The 14,429-nt window shown below is 45.4% G+C and overlaps 1 protein-coding gene across 2 annotated transcripts in view; it reads left to right on the forward strand.

The window, feature by feature from the left end:
* Window positions 1–14,429, forward strand: part of DLG5 (discs large MAGUK scaffold protein 5) — a 120,792-nt gene that overhangs the window by 60,181 nt on the left and 46,182 nt on the right. For both annotated transcript variants that reach the window (XM_060285987.1, XM_030862710.2), the window contains exons 4-5: window positions 88–231; window positions 871–1,054. In XM_060285987.1, the coding sequence (XP_060141970.1) occupies window positions 88–231; window positions 871–1,054 (328 nt within the window). The remainder of the gene's footprint in view (window positions 1–87; window positions 232–870; window positions 1,055–14,429) is intronic.

A 14,429-nucleotide genomic window follows, 5' to 3' on the forward strand; every position in this document is an offset into this window, starting at 1 on the left:
CCTAGGACGTGGCTTCCCAGGGAAAGACATTCTTGTCATTGTGATCCCGGGGCCAGTGTTCACTGGGCTGTTTGCCGTCTGGGCCAGGCCCTACCACAGGCTGAATCCGGACTACGAGAGGTTGAAGATCCAGTGTGTGCGGGCCATGTCAGACCTGCAGAGCCTGCAGAACCAGCACACCAACGCCCTGAAGAGGTGCGAGGAGGTGGCCAAGGAGACCGACTTCTACCAGTGAGTGGGGCCTGCCTGGCCAGGGTTCCCAGCGTACAAGGAACTGCTGCCTCTTGCCAGTCTTCAGTTGTGGACCTGGAGCCTGGGGTTCTGGTCCCATCCTGCCTCTGCCACATAGCAAGCGGTGGGCCTTAAGCACGTGCGTTTGTGGCTTTGGGCCTCAGTTTTCCATACCATCCATTGCCAGCTTCAGAAGCACGGTTGGTAGGAAAGTGGTCGAATGTGTGAGACAGTAGGCCAGGCAGATCACTGTGGACCTCTGGGTCCCTGCTGGGGCTCTACTGCCACAGGAGAGGCAGATGGGGCATGTTCCCCTTTGGTCTCCTGGTGCCCCTCTGAGGGCATTTGCCTGCCCACCTGCTGACATTTGCCAGGCCTCAGCACTTGGAGGTGCCAGGTCCATGCCAGGTAGGGGCTTATCTCCTTTCCTTGGCCTTCACATGTGTGCCATTGTGGTGTCAGGCTCTTAAAAAAATAGTTTAGGTCTTTCTGGCTTGTGGCTGACAGCAGGCTTTGGCCTGCCTCTGCACGCTGCTGACCTGTCTGGTGTGTTGGGGGTACTAGGACCTGGAGGGGGTGCTGGTGCCTCGGGTGGGAGTTGGAGGCTGGCTGGGCTCACTGTGCCGTGTGGGATTTCAGCACGCTCCACAGCCGGCTCCTGAGCGACCAGACCCAGCTGAAGGATGATGTGGACATGCTGAGGCGGGAGAACGGACAGCTGCTACGGGAACGTAACCTGCTCCAGCAGTCGTGGGAGGACATGAAGCGGCTCCACGAGGAGGACCAGAAGGAGATCGGTGACCTCCGGGCCCAGCAGCAGCAGGTAGAACCGCGCTGGGCGGTGGGGGGCGGACCAGACCCAGGTCAGGCGTTCACCCACTCACCATCCATTTACCAACCCCCCGCCCCCCCCCAACACACACCTACCATCTCATCTACCCACCCACCCACCCACCTACCCACTCAACTACCTACCTACCTACCTACCGTCTACCTGCCTACCACCCGCCATCCATCCATGCATCTCTCCCCTTATCCACCTACTCATCTGCCACCCATCCATTCCCCCACCCACTGTCCGTCTACCTGCTGACCTACGCACACCCATATTATCCACCCACCCGTGTGTCCATGTGATTACTTAGCAAGTATTTTTGGTGTCAGCCTCCTGTGAGGCATCGGGCCATCTGTGAGCAAACACTCAACCCTTGTTTTCCTGGACTCTGCAATCCAAGGGGGGATACAGATGTTAATCAAATAACCACACACATTTTGTATTGTTATGAATATCACAAGGGCTACCAAGGAGGAGGTTCTATGTGGTATGTGTGCTGTGTCACAGGAATTCGACTTAGTCTGGGAGCTTTGGGCATCTGTAGCTTCTTTCCTTTGTATGGATTGTGTGAGATTACAGATGGAAAGAAACTTGCAAATATTAAAATTCTGTGCAAATACAAGATGGTAACAGTTACCATCGTTATTTTGGGGTGAGAGTACGTCCTGCTGCCCTTGCTCCTCTCTGCGTTCGAAGTTAGTTTCTTCACTTTGCTCAGCTCCTGTTTCACATTGACAGTAGTGCATGAGGAGCAGGCCATTCAGAACACCGCTTCCTGTGAATGATGTAGGCCAGTGCCTCTTCTCTCGTAGCTTATGGTCTGGAACTGCCTGGGCTGCCCAGGGACGTGGCAGGGACTGATGATGCTCTGTGTCCACAGATGGTTGGACGTTTGGGGTTGGAAGACAGTCCCAGGCAGAGGCAGAGTGTCCTGCTAGCATTGCAGCATGGGTCCGATTAAGCAGAGCCCCTTCCCCATCAGAAACATTTATGGTTCCCCAGTTAAAGCAGGACCGTTGGGGCTTGATTGACACAAAGCCAGTATATAACAATCTGAACTCATCTGGTAATTTAGGATGACGTTGCCTTTGTTGCTTTTGTTTTCATTTACAGTTAAAATTTTTTAAATTGTGAGATTATTGCAAACTTACAGAAGAGTTGCAAATACAGTACAAAGAATTTTTCTCCTGTATCACTCAAGAATAAGTTGCCAACCTGGTGCCTCGTCACCCCTGAACATGTAAATGTGTACTTCTTGCAAACAGGGATATTCTCCTGTATAACAGTGACAGTGACACATCAGGAATTAAGGTTGACATGTACTACTGTCTAATCGTCAGACCCGGGTCAGGTTTTGTCAGTTGTCTCAATAATGTCTTTAATAGGAAAAGGATCCCATTCAGAATAACGCACTGCATTTAGTTGTCCAGTCTCTTTGGTCTCCTTCAGTCTGGAACAGTTCCTCAGGCTGTGACCTGCATGACCTTGACGTTTTGGAAGATTACAGGCTAGTTATTTTCTAGGTTGTCCCTCAACCTGGATTTGTTGGATCCCCATGGTTGGGTGAGTTTTTGCATCTTAGGCAGGAATGTCACAGAAGTGATGCTGCCTTTTTCTCATTGCATCCCGTTGATTGAGACTTGGCTGGATACGACTTATTACTAATGATGTTCACTTTGATCATTTGACTAAGGTGGTGTCTCTAGGCTTCTTCTCCAGTGTAGTGATACTTGTTTTCCCTGTATACACCCCCACACATACACACACACTCATGGTTTCCTGTTTCACTCAGTGGGTTGTATACCACTGTGGCCACGGGGAGCCCCTTCAAGCTTGCTTGTCTGTCTTTTTGACATGTCCCCTCATTCTTTGAGCACTTTCTTGATTTCTGGCACAAGAAGATGTTCCAGGTTCATTTGCTAACTTCCCTGCCCTAGTCCTGGAAATCAAACATTTCTCCTAGGAGTCCTCATTCCTTTTAGTGGAAAATGGTATTTAGAAGCATGATCTGAGTGCTGGGTGTAGTTGATGTGCTCATTGCTCCTGGGTGTAATCGCTCCAGGCCCTCTCAGTGGACAGAATAAGGAATATCTGAGTATACCGCCGCCCCCCCCAGCCCCCCCCCACCACACACACTCACTCATACCTGTTTCCATGTGTCTCTCTCCCTCTTCCTAGTATATTTATACCTTCAATATGTAATATGTATATTGGAAACCATGAGTTCACACTGACATTTCCGGTTCCAGTCCAGTACTACAATATAACAGGGTTCGTTCTTGTTTTCTTCCTTTCCATTTTTGTAACTGCATTTCCTGGTAGTGAGAAACCTGGTTCTGATTATTCTTAATCTCTTTACTTGGTCGGTCTCCCGGGAGTACCTGCCTGCCTTTCCCTCTGCCACCTCCCTCCCACGCCATCCCCGCTTCTGACCCGTTGTGGGACCCCCATGCGCCTATGCAGGGCCCCTCCTCATCCCATGCAGGCTCTGATGGCCACTCTGGGGCACCCCTTGCCCAGTGGAGCCTCCTGCCCTACTCTGCCTTACCAAATGGCTGTAAGGTTAAATAGTTCAAAACGGGGAAGGGCAGCGCTTTCTTCATGTTTTTATACTATTTTTTAAATTGCAAAATTAATATGCATTTTGTGAAAATGGTGGAGTAGAAGGATGTGCTCTCACTCCGTCTTGCGAGAACACCAGAATCACAACTAACTGCTGAACAGTCATCCACAGGAAGATACTGGAACTCACCAAAAAAGATACCCCACATCCAAAGACAAAGGAGAAGCCACAGTGAGACCGTAGGAGGGGCGCAGTCACAATAAAATCAAATCCCGTAACTGCTGGGTGGGTGACTCACAAACTGGAGAACACTTACAGCACAGAAGTCCACCCACTGGAGTGAAGGTTCTGAGCCCCACATCAGGCTTCCGAACCTGGGGGTATGGCAACGGGAGGAGGAATTCCTAGAGAATCAGACTTTGAAGGCTAGCGGGATTTGATTGCAGCAGTTTGACAGGACTGGGGGAAACAGAGACTCCGCTCTCGGAGGTCACACACAAAGTAGTGTGTGCATCGGGACCCAGGGGAAGGGGCAGTGACCCCAGGGGAGACTGAACCAGACCTACCTGCTAGTGTTGGAGGGTCTCCTGCAGAGGCGGGGGGGGGGGGGATGGCTCTGTCTCACCATGAGGACAAGGACACTGGCAGCAGAACTTCTGGGAAGTTCTCCTTGGCCTGAGCCCTCCCAGAGTCCGCCATTAGCCCCCCCAAAGAGCCCACGTAGGCGCCAGTGTTGGGTCGCCTCAGGCCAAACAACCAACAGGGAGGGAACCCAGCCCCACCCATCAGCAGTCAAGGAGATTAAAGTTTTACTGAGCTCTGTCCACTAGAGCCACACCCAGCTCTACCCACCACCAGTCCCTCCCATCAAACCTCTTAGATAGCCTCATCCACCAGAGGGAAGACAGCAGAAGCAAGAGGAGCTACAATCCTGCAGCCCGTGGAACACAAACCACATTCACAGAAAGATAGACAAGATGAAAAGGCAGAGGGCTATGTACCAGATGAAGGAACAAGATAAAACCCCAGAAAAACAACTGAATGAAGTGGAGATAGGCAAACCTTCCAGAAAAAAGAATTCAGAATAATGCTAGTGAAGATGATCCAGGACCTCGGAAAAAGAATGGAGGCAAAGATCGAGAAGATGCAAGAAATGTTTAGCAGGGCTTCCCTGGCGGCGCAGTGGTTGAGAGTCCGCCTACTGATGCACGGGACACGGGTTCATGCCCCGGTCCGGGAAGATCACACATGCCACGGAGCGGCTGGGCCCATGAGCCATGGCCGCTGAACCTGTGCGTCCGGAGCCTGTGCTCCACAACGGGACAGGCCACAGAGGTGAGAGGCCCGTGTAGGGCAAAAAAAAAAAAAAAGAAAAAAAAAAAGAAATGTTTAACAAAGGCCTAGAAGAATTAAAGAACAAACAAACAGAGATGAACAATACAATAACTGAAATGAAAACTACACTAGAAGGAATCAATAGCAGAATAATTGAGGCAGAAGAACATATAAGTGACCTGGAAGACAGAATGGTGGAATTCACTGCTGCGGAACAGAATAAAGAAAAAAGAATGAAGAGAAATGAAGACAGCCTAAGAGACCTCTGGGACAACATTAATTGCACCAACATTCGCATTATAGGGGTCCCAGCAGGAGAAGAGAGAGAGAAAGGACCCGAGAAAATATTTGAAGAGATTATAGTCGAAAACTTCCCTAACATGGGAAAGGAAATTGCCACCCAAGTCCAGGAAGCACAGAGTCCCATACAGGATAAACCCAAGGAGAAACACACCGAGACACATAGTAATCAAATTGGCAAAAGTTAAAGACAAAAATTATTGAAAGCAGCAAGGGAGAAACGGTAAATAACATACAAGGGAACTCCTATAAGGTTAACAGCTGATTTCTCAGCAGAAACTGTACAAGCCAGAAGGGAGTGGCACCATATACTTAAAGTGATGAAAGGGAAGAACCTACAACCAAGATTACTCTACCTGGCAAGGATCTCATTCAGATTCGATGGAGAAATCAAAAGCTTTACAGACAAGCAAAAGCTAAGAGAATTCAGCACCACCAGACTAGCTCTACAACAAATGCTAAAGGAACTTCTCTAAGGGGGAAACACAAGAGAAGAAAAGGACCTACGAAAACAAACCCAAAACAATTAAGAAAATGGTCATAGGAACATAACATGTCAATAATTACCTTAAACGTGAATGGATTGAATGCTCCAACCAAAAGACATAGGCTCGCTGAATGGATACAAAAACAAGACCCATATATATGCTGTCTACAAGAGACCCACTTCAGACCTAGGGACACATACAGACTGAAAGTGAGGGGATGGAAAAAGATATTCCATGCAAATGGAAATCAGAAGAAAGCTGAAGTAGCAGTACTCGTATCAGATAAAATAGACTTTAAAATAAAGACTGTTACAAGAGACAAGGAAGGACACTACAATAATGATCAAGGGATCAATCCAAGAAGAAGATATAACAATTATAAGTATATATGCACCCAACATAGGAGCACCTCAATACATAAGGCAAGAGCTAACAGCTATAAAAGAGGAAATCGACAGCAACACAGTAATAGTGGGGGACTTTTAACACCTCACATACACCAATGGACAGATCACCCAAACAGAAAATTAATAAGGAAACACAAGCTTTAAATGACACAATAGACCAGATAGATTTAATTGATATTTATAGGATATTCCATCCAAAAACAGCAGATTACACTTTCTTCTCAAGTGCCCAGGGAACATTCTCCAGGATAGATCACATCTTGGGTCACAAATCAAGCCTGAGTAAATTTAAGAAAATTGAAATCATATCAAGCATCTTTTCTGACCACAATGCTATGGGATTAGAAATGAATTACAGGGGGAAAAAACCGTAAAGAAACACAAACACATGGAGGCGAAACAATACATTACTAAATAAACAATAGATCACTGAAGAAAGCAAAGAGGAAATCAAAAAATACATAGAGACAAATGACAAAACACGACGATCCAAAACTTATGGGATGCAGCAAAAGCAGTTCTAAGAGGGAAGTTTATAGCTATACAAGCCTACCTCAAGAAACAAGAAAAATCTCAAACAATCTAAGCTTACACCTAAAGGAACTAGAGAAAGAAAAACAAACAAAACCCAAAGTTAGCAGAAGGAAAGAAATCATAAAGATCAGAGCAGAAATAAATGAAACAGAAACAAAGAAAGCAGTAGCAAAGATCAATAAAACTAAAAGCTCGTTCTGTGAGAAGGTAAACAAAATTGATAAATCATTAGCCAGACTCGTCAAGAAAAAGAGGGAGAGGACTCAAATCAATAAAATTAGAAATGAAAAAAAAGTTATAGCAGACACTGCAGAAATACAGAGCATCCTAAGAGACTACTACAAGCAACTCTATGCCAATAAAATGGACAACCTGGAAGAAATGGACAAATTCTTAGGAAGGTATAACCTTCCACGACTGAACCAGGAAGAAATAGAAAATATGAACAGACCAATCACAAGTAATGAAATTGAAACTGTGATTAAAAATCTTCCAAGAAACAAAAGTCCAGGACCAGGTGGCTTCACAGGTGAATTCTATCAAACATTCAGAGAAGAGCTAACACCCATCCTTCTCAAACTCTTCCAAAGAATTGCAGAGGAAGGAGCACTCCCAAACTCATTCTATGAGGCCACCATCACCCTGATACCAAAACAAGACAAAGATACTACAAAAAAAGAAAATTACAGACCAATATCATTGATGAATATAGATGCAAAAATCCTCAACAAACTATTAGCAAACAGAATCCTACAACACATTAAAAGGATCATACACCATGATGAAGTGGGATTTACCCCAGGGATGCAAGGATTCTTCAGTATATGCAAATCAATCAATGTGATACACCATATTAACAAACTGAAGGATAAGAACCATATGATCATCTCAATAGATGCAGAAAAAGCTTTTGACAAAATTCAACACCCATTTTATGATAAAAACTCTCCAGAAAGGGGGCACAGAGGGAACCTACCTTAACATAATAAAGGCCATATATGACAAACCCACAGCCAACGTTGTCGTCAGTGGTGAAAAACTGAAACAATTTCCTCTAAGATCAGGAACAAGAGAAGGATGTCCACTCTCGCCACTATTATTCAACATAGTTTTGGAAGTCCTAGCCATGGCACTCAGAGAAGAAGAAAAAGAAATAAAAGTGATACAAATGGGAAAAGAAGAAGTAAAACTGTTTGCAGATGACATGATACTATACATACAGAATCCTAAAGATGCTACCAGAAAACTACTACAGCTAATCAATGAATTTGGTAAAATTGCAGGATACAAAATTAATGCACAGAAATCTCTTGCATTCCTGTATACAAAATGATGAAAAATCTGTAAGCGAAATTAAGGAAACACTCCCATTTACCATTGCAACAAAAAGAATAAAATACCTAGGAATAAACCTACTTAGGCAGGTAAAAGACCTTTATGCAGAAAACTCTGAGACACTGATGGAAGAAATTAAAGATGATACCAACAGATGGAGAGATACACTGTGTTCTTGGATTGGAAGAATCAATATTGTGCAAATGACTATACTACCCAAAGCAATCTACAGATTCAGTGCAATCTCTATCAAATTACCAATGAAATTTTTGACAGAACTAGAACAAAAAATCTTAAAATTTGTATGGAGACACAAAAGACCCCGAATAGCCAAAGCAGTCTTGAGGGAAAAAAGCAGAGTGGGAGGAATCAGACTCCCTGACTTCAGACTATACTACAAAGCTACAGTAATCAAGACGGTGTGGTTCTGGCACAAAAACAGAAATACAGATCAATGAAACAGGATAGAAAGCCCACAGGTAAACCCAGGCACCTATGGTCAACTAATCTATTGACAAAGGAGGCAAAGATATACAATGGAGAAAAGGCAGCCTCTTCAGTAAGTGATGCTGGGAAAACTGGACAGCTACATGTAAAAGAATGGAATTAGAACACTCCCTAACACCATACACAGAAATAAATGCAAAATGGATTAGAGACCTAAATGTAAGACCGGGCACTATAAAAAAAAACTCTTAGAGGAAAACATAGGAAGAACACCCTTTGACATAAATCACAGCAATATCTTTTTTGATCCACCTCCTAGAGTAATGGAAATAATAACAAAAATAAACAAATGGGACCAAATGAAACTTAAAAGCTTTTGCACAGCAAAGGAAACGAAAAGACGAAAAGACACCCCTCAGAATGGGGGAAACTATTTGCAAACGAATCAATGGACAAGGGATTAATCTCCAAAATATAAACAGCTCTTGCAGCTCAATTTTAAAAAAACCAAACAACCCAATCCAAAAATGGGCAGAAGACCTAAATAGACATTTCTCCAAAGAAGACATACACATGGCCAAGAAACACATGAAAAGCTGCTCAACATCACTAATTATTAGAGAAATGCAAATCAAAACTACAATGAGGTATCACCTCACATGGATCAGAATGGCCATCATCAAAAAATCTACAAACAACAAACGCTGGAGAGGGTGTGGAGAAAAGGCAACCCTCTTGTACTGTTGGTGGGAATGTAAATTGATACAGCCCCTATGGAGAACAGTATGGAGGTTCCTTAAAAAACTAAAAGTAGAATTTCCATATGACCCAGCAATCCCACTACTGGGCATATATCTGGAGAAAACCATAATTCAAAAGGACACATGCACCCCATTGTTCATTGCAGCACTGTTTACAATAGCCAGGTCATGGAAGCAACCTAAATGCCCATCAACAGACCAATGGATAAAGAAGATATGGTACATATATACAATGGAATATTACTCAGCCATAAAAAGGAACGGAATTGGGTCATTTGTAGAGACGTGGATGGATCTAGAGACTGTCATACAGAGTGAAGTAAGTCAGAAAGAGCAAAACAAATGTCGTATATTAACGCATATATGTGGAACCTAGAAAAATGGTACAGATGAACCGGTTCATCACGGTGTTTGGCAGAAATTGAGACACAGATGTAGAGAACAAACATATGGACATCAAGGGGGGAAAGCGGCAGCAGGTGGGGGTGGTGGAATGATGAATTGGGCGATTGGGATTGACATGTATACACTGATGTGTATAAAATGGCTGACTAAGAACGTGCTGTATAAAGAAATAAATAAAATTCAAAAATTCTATAAAATTATGCATTTTGTAACACAATAAAAGAATCAAACAATAGAGACATTTAAAAAATAAAAGAATATTCGTGTAGTCTCACTCCACGGAAATAACTAACCATAGCTATGTTACTTTGAAAAGTTTGAGATTTATACCTGTACACATAGAATCCTTTATATCTTGTTAACATATTTGAGAAAATAGAATCACACCGTTCCTTTTGTTGCTAACATTGTTTTTTTGCTGAATATGTCACATCTTTCTATTTCAATACAGATTCTCCTTCCTTGTTTTTAACGGCTGCAGAGTATTGAGTTACATAGGAGCATCATCATTGATTTAACCAGTCTCCTATTGACTGACCCTTGGACTAGTTTCAGTATTTTCCCATTATAAACTATGTTCTGTTGAAAAATGTGTTTCTGTGCCTTATTTTGTTTCTCTGATATTTGTTGAAGCCTTATGTGGAGTACACAGTCCAGGCTCCGTGCAGGCCGCTAAACTGGATATACTTGGAGATAGCTGGCGTCTTGTCCAGGAGCCCTCTGAGTAGGGGGTTTGGTTGTGTGTGGGAAGTCTGGTGGTGGGCGTGGGTAGGCCTGGCCCAGCGGTGGTAACGGGAAGGTTCCTGGAAGGGGAGGTGAGTGCAGGCCAGGGCAGCAGGAGTCCAGCTGGGGCAGAAAGCCCCGCAGCACAGCAGGGGCGTCCGCAGCCCACCTGCTGCACCATCTCAGAGAAGCAACTCTCACTCCCACCTTCCTCTCCTCCGCCCTTTAACCTTCCGGCCCTGGAGGGGGCGGGGCGGGGCGGGGCGGTGCTCTGGGAGCGTTGCTTGAAGGATGAAGTGAGGCACCAAGGAGAAAGTGCTGGACCCACGTTTCTTCTGGGGGTGGTGGGAATGTTCTGCGGTTAGACAGTGGCAGTTACCGCACAGCTTTGTGGATTCACGACCTTGTGAATATTCCAAAACACATAGAATTGTGCACTTTAAAGGGTGAATTATATGGTATGTGATTTATATCTCAAAATAAAAGGCTCCAGTTACCACTTGGTCATAAAAAACCGAAAACCTGCCCTCTTGAGGCATGATGTTTTATTGCCTCCCATTCTCTGACTTCCCTCAGGACCCAAACAGCTCGTATGCGCATCCAGGCCAAGTTGATGGCCTCCTGTCCCCCGCTTCCTGTCCCCCGACAAGTGACCTGGGAAGGCTTTCTCCCCGATGCTTCCATCTCACATCACTCCTCTTCTCCTTTTCCTATAGCGCTGACCCTTGGCGGGGGGTAGTTGATTACAGTAGTCAGTGACTTTCCCCGGTTCTCTTCAGCTGGACCAGTGCCCCTTAGCAAGTGGCCTGCGGGCCACCTCAGGGCCCCCCCGCCCAGGAGAGGAGGGCCCAGTGCCTCGGGTGGGTGTGAGGGGTGAGGGGTGTGTCTGAGCTGCCAGGCCACCTGCTCTCCCCAGCCAGCGCCGTAGCATTTTCACCAGGTCTAGGACGGGTGCTGGGCTGTGAAAAGCTCAGGTCTTGGATAGGCCAACAGCCGAGAAAGCAGGGCACATGGGGGTGGCCACAGGTCTCCTCCCTGCAGGCCCTGGGGCCAAAGGTTGACCTCACTGGACAAGGCTGGTTTTGTTGCCTGGTTCCTCCCACGCCTTGTTAACTTGAAGAGGCCCTTGCAGGGGTAAATGGTGCTGTTTGACTTGCATGTTTGCTTGAGGGATTTGTGGGCTCCCAGCCTTCTACATGATTTATCTCAGAGGAAATGAGGCAGCTGTGTGGGAGGGCACCATGGGCCTGGGGCCTGGGACCTCTCCCTCTCCAGAGCAGCAGACAGGTGGTTTTTCTCATGTGTTTGCATGTGTGCGAGCATGCGTGCGTGCGTGCATGTGTGTGTGTGTGTGTGGCCAGGGGGAGCACGGTATGGCAGTTCCATCTCCAGGGGACCGCAGTCAGAATGCACCATCTGGATGCCCAAGTGTTCCGGGGCAGAGATGGCCAAGCCTTGGTCGGGGAGCAATGTAGAGGGTAGTTTTGCATCTCCTTTCTTTACAATAATGCATATTCTTTGGTTAAAAAACAACTTCAAAGACAGTGAAGTCACCCACCCCCACCTCAGCCCTGGTGTCACTTCCTGGAGGTGACTGACCTCTCTGAACCACTTGGGATATTTCCTTGTGGACATTTGCTATGTCATACTTAACACACAAAGTTTTGTTTTTATTTTCTGCCACCTGCCTTTTTTTTTTTTTTAACTGTGCAGTATATCATGGGTCTCCTTGTATTTTCTGTAAATTTGGAGCATACAACAAGATATTTCATAGTTTAGTTGTCAGTAATTTATTAACCCCATTCTGTGTGTGTTGGGAACCTTGGTAGTCTGCACTTTTTCCCGTTACAAATTACTTTTTGATGGGCACCCTTACATATGTCCTTATGTTCCTTTGTGCATGTTTCTCTGAAGTTTGTTTCTTAAAAGGTACAATTGTCAGGTTCAGAGCAGTGCTTTTCTTTTTTTAAAAAAATAGGTTCTGCCAATTTATTGGGGAAACTTAAGGCTCCAGGAAAGTTCCCTCTCCTCCTTCTGGCCTTGTCAGGTGACAAAAAGAGTAAATATACTCTTTTCTTTGGTGATTCATTTCTTTGGTGATTCATGAAAGTTAACTTCTTTTCTCAGATAACCCAAGAAAGGGGTTTCTTAGTCTTCAAAGAGCTTGGCTCTCAGAGAAGCCCAGAGTGTTTCTGACCAGTGTGGAGCAGGATATAAGGACAGCTGTGTTCTTGGCCTCCCTGAGGGGAGCAGCTCAGGCTGTGGCTGTCTTGGTGTGTGGATGGGACCAAACCCTGGGTTTGTGCCTCCCCTGCGTCACTTTCACCCCCTCCTCACAGGCCGGAGGAAAGTCATCTCTAAAGACTGCTGCCTGCATGAGCTGAGAAGTGTATCACCTTTTTCATTTTAGAATTCTGAGCCAGATTTAACTATTCTGTCTCTCAGAGTACTGTTAGCCTCAGCTGGGAAGCTGAACATTTGACTGTTAGTGTGTGTGCGCCTAACTGTCTACCAAGAACATAATCGTGTAATAGTAAAAAGGAAAAATTGTAGACTGATAGGGGAGTTTTTCAAATCCTCTGGAGTTAACTGTGACTGCGGTTTTCCCAGATTTCTTCAGAGGCTTTTGATTACATTAGCACAGGCATGATTCTCAGCCCCGCTTGTAGAGAAAAGTTGAGAAGTGTTAGGGGCCCCATGAGCCTCTGAATATCCGGGTGCTGTCGTATGGGAAAGAGACTGTTCTTGTGACTCCAGGGCTACGACGAGAGGTTAGGAGTTGAGGAAAATGGGTAGCTCATAAAAAGCGAGGCCTTCTCATGCAGAGCTTTCACCTGTGGAATGGGCAGCTGAGACAGCACAGGGTATCAGTCTGATCTCCCTAGGGTCGCCTCTCCTGATCCCGGATCCTACTGCGTTAGCAGGGCTGGGTTGGGCATCAGAAAGGATCCCAACCTTTCTGATTTTGTTTCTGGGTTTGTTCTGGGATTTTCTCTGATTGACCCTGTCTCACTGGAAAATTGTGACCCATCCTGGCAGCAGATTCACTCTGCCCTCAGTTGCCTCTGGATTGTCATACAGACCCCATCCAAGCACCTCACGGTTGGGGCATTTGGGGGCTACTTCCCAGTGAAGAGAGGCCAAACTGCAGTGTTGACTGTTGTGGACCAGTGCATGTGGGCTCTGCTGGGCCAGTGCCCAGAACAGGGTTTTTCTTTGCATTGTTTCAAGGCAGTCTTTAAAATTAGGTTTTATTTTATTAATATGTGGGGTGATATTTAATTTATATTTTATTAAATTTTTTTAAAAATTGAAGTATAACTGACATGTAACATTGTATTAGTTTCAGGTGTACTATATTACGATTTGATATTTGTATACATTGTGAAATGATCACCACAGTAAGTCCAGTTAATATACATCAACTTATATAGTTACACATTTGTTTTCTTGTGATGAGAACTAATTTGTTTCTTGTTCTTCTTTTTTCTTCTTCTTTTTTTAAATATTTATTTATTTATTTGGCTGCGCCGGGCCGGGTTTTAGTTGCGGCATGCGAGATCAAACCCAGGCCCCCCTGAACTGGGAGCATGGAGTCTTAACCCCTGGACCACCAGGGAAGTCCCAGAGCTAGTTTGTTCCTTGAATGAAGCTTGGAAGGCTGGACAACTGTGGGAGTGCATTTGGCTGTCTACTCAGGCCTGCCACCTTGTGGGAAACTCTGGGAATGGCAGCAGTGCTTTTGTTCTGTAGTAAACCACAGGGGGCTCTTTTGGAGCCTTGAGCTTCTCACCTGGCTTGGAGATGTTTAGAGAATAAAACATTTGGAGTGATTTTTAATTGGAATGTTTGAGGTACTGCCCACAAGACAGGGCAGTCTGGTCTAGAAGCTGGTTCTTTTCCAGATGTGACCCTGAAGGCAGGAGAGCTCTCCACTGGCGCTCTGTGTCCTGGGCATGTGTGGGCACGTCCTTGTGGGATGCCCTTCTCATCTCTCAGTGGTGGGCACTGTGTCAGCTGATGTCCTTGCTGTCCTCCAACCCTCATTGTCTGCACCTGGACAAA

The sequence above is a fragment of the Globicephala melas genome, chromosome 16 (assembly GCF_963455315.2).
Source record: "Globicephala melas chromosome 16, mGloMel1.2, whole genome shotgun sequence".
NCBI lineage: Eukaryota > Metazoa > Chordata > Mammalia > Artiodactyla > Delphinidae > Globicephala > Globicephala melas.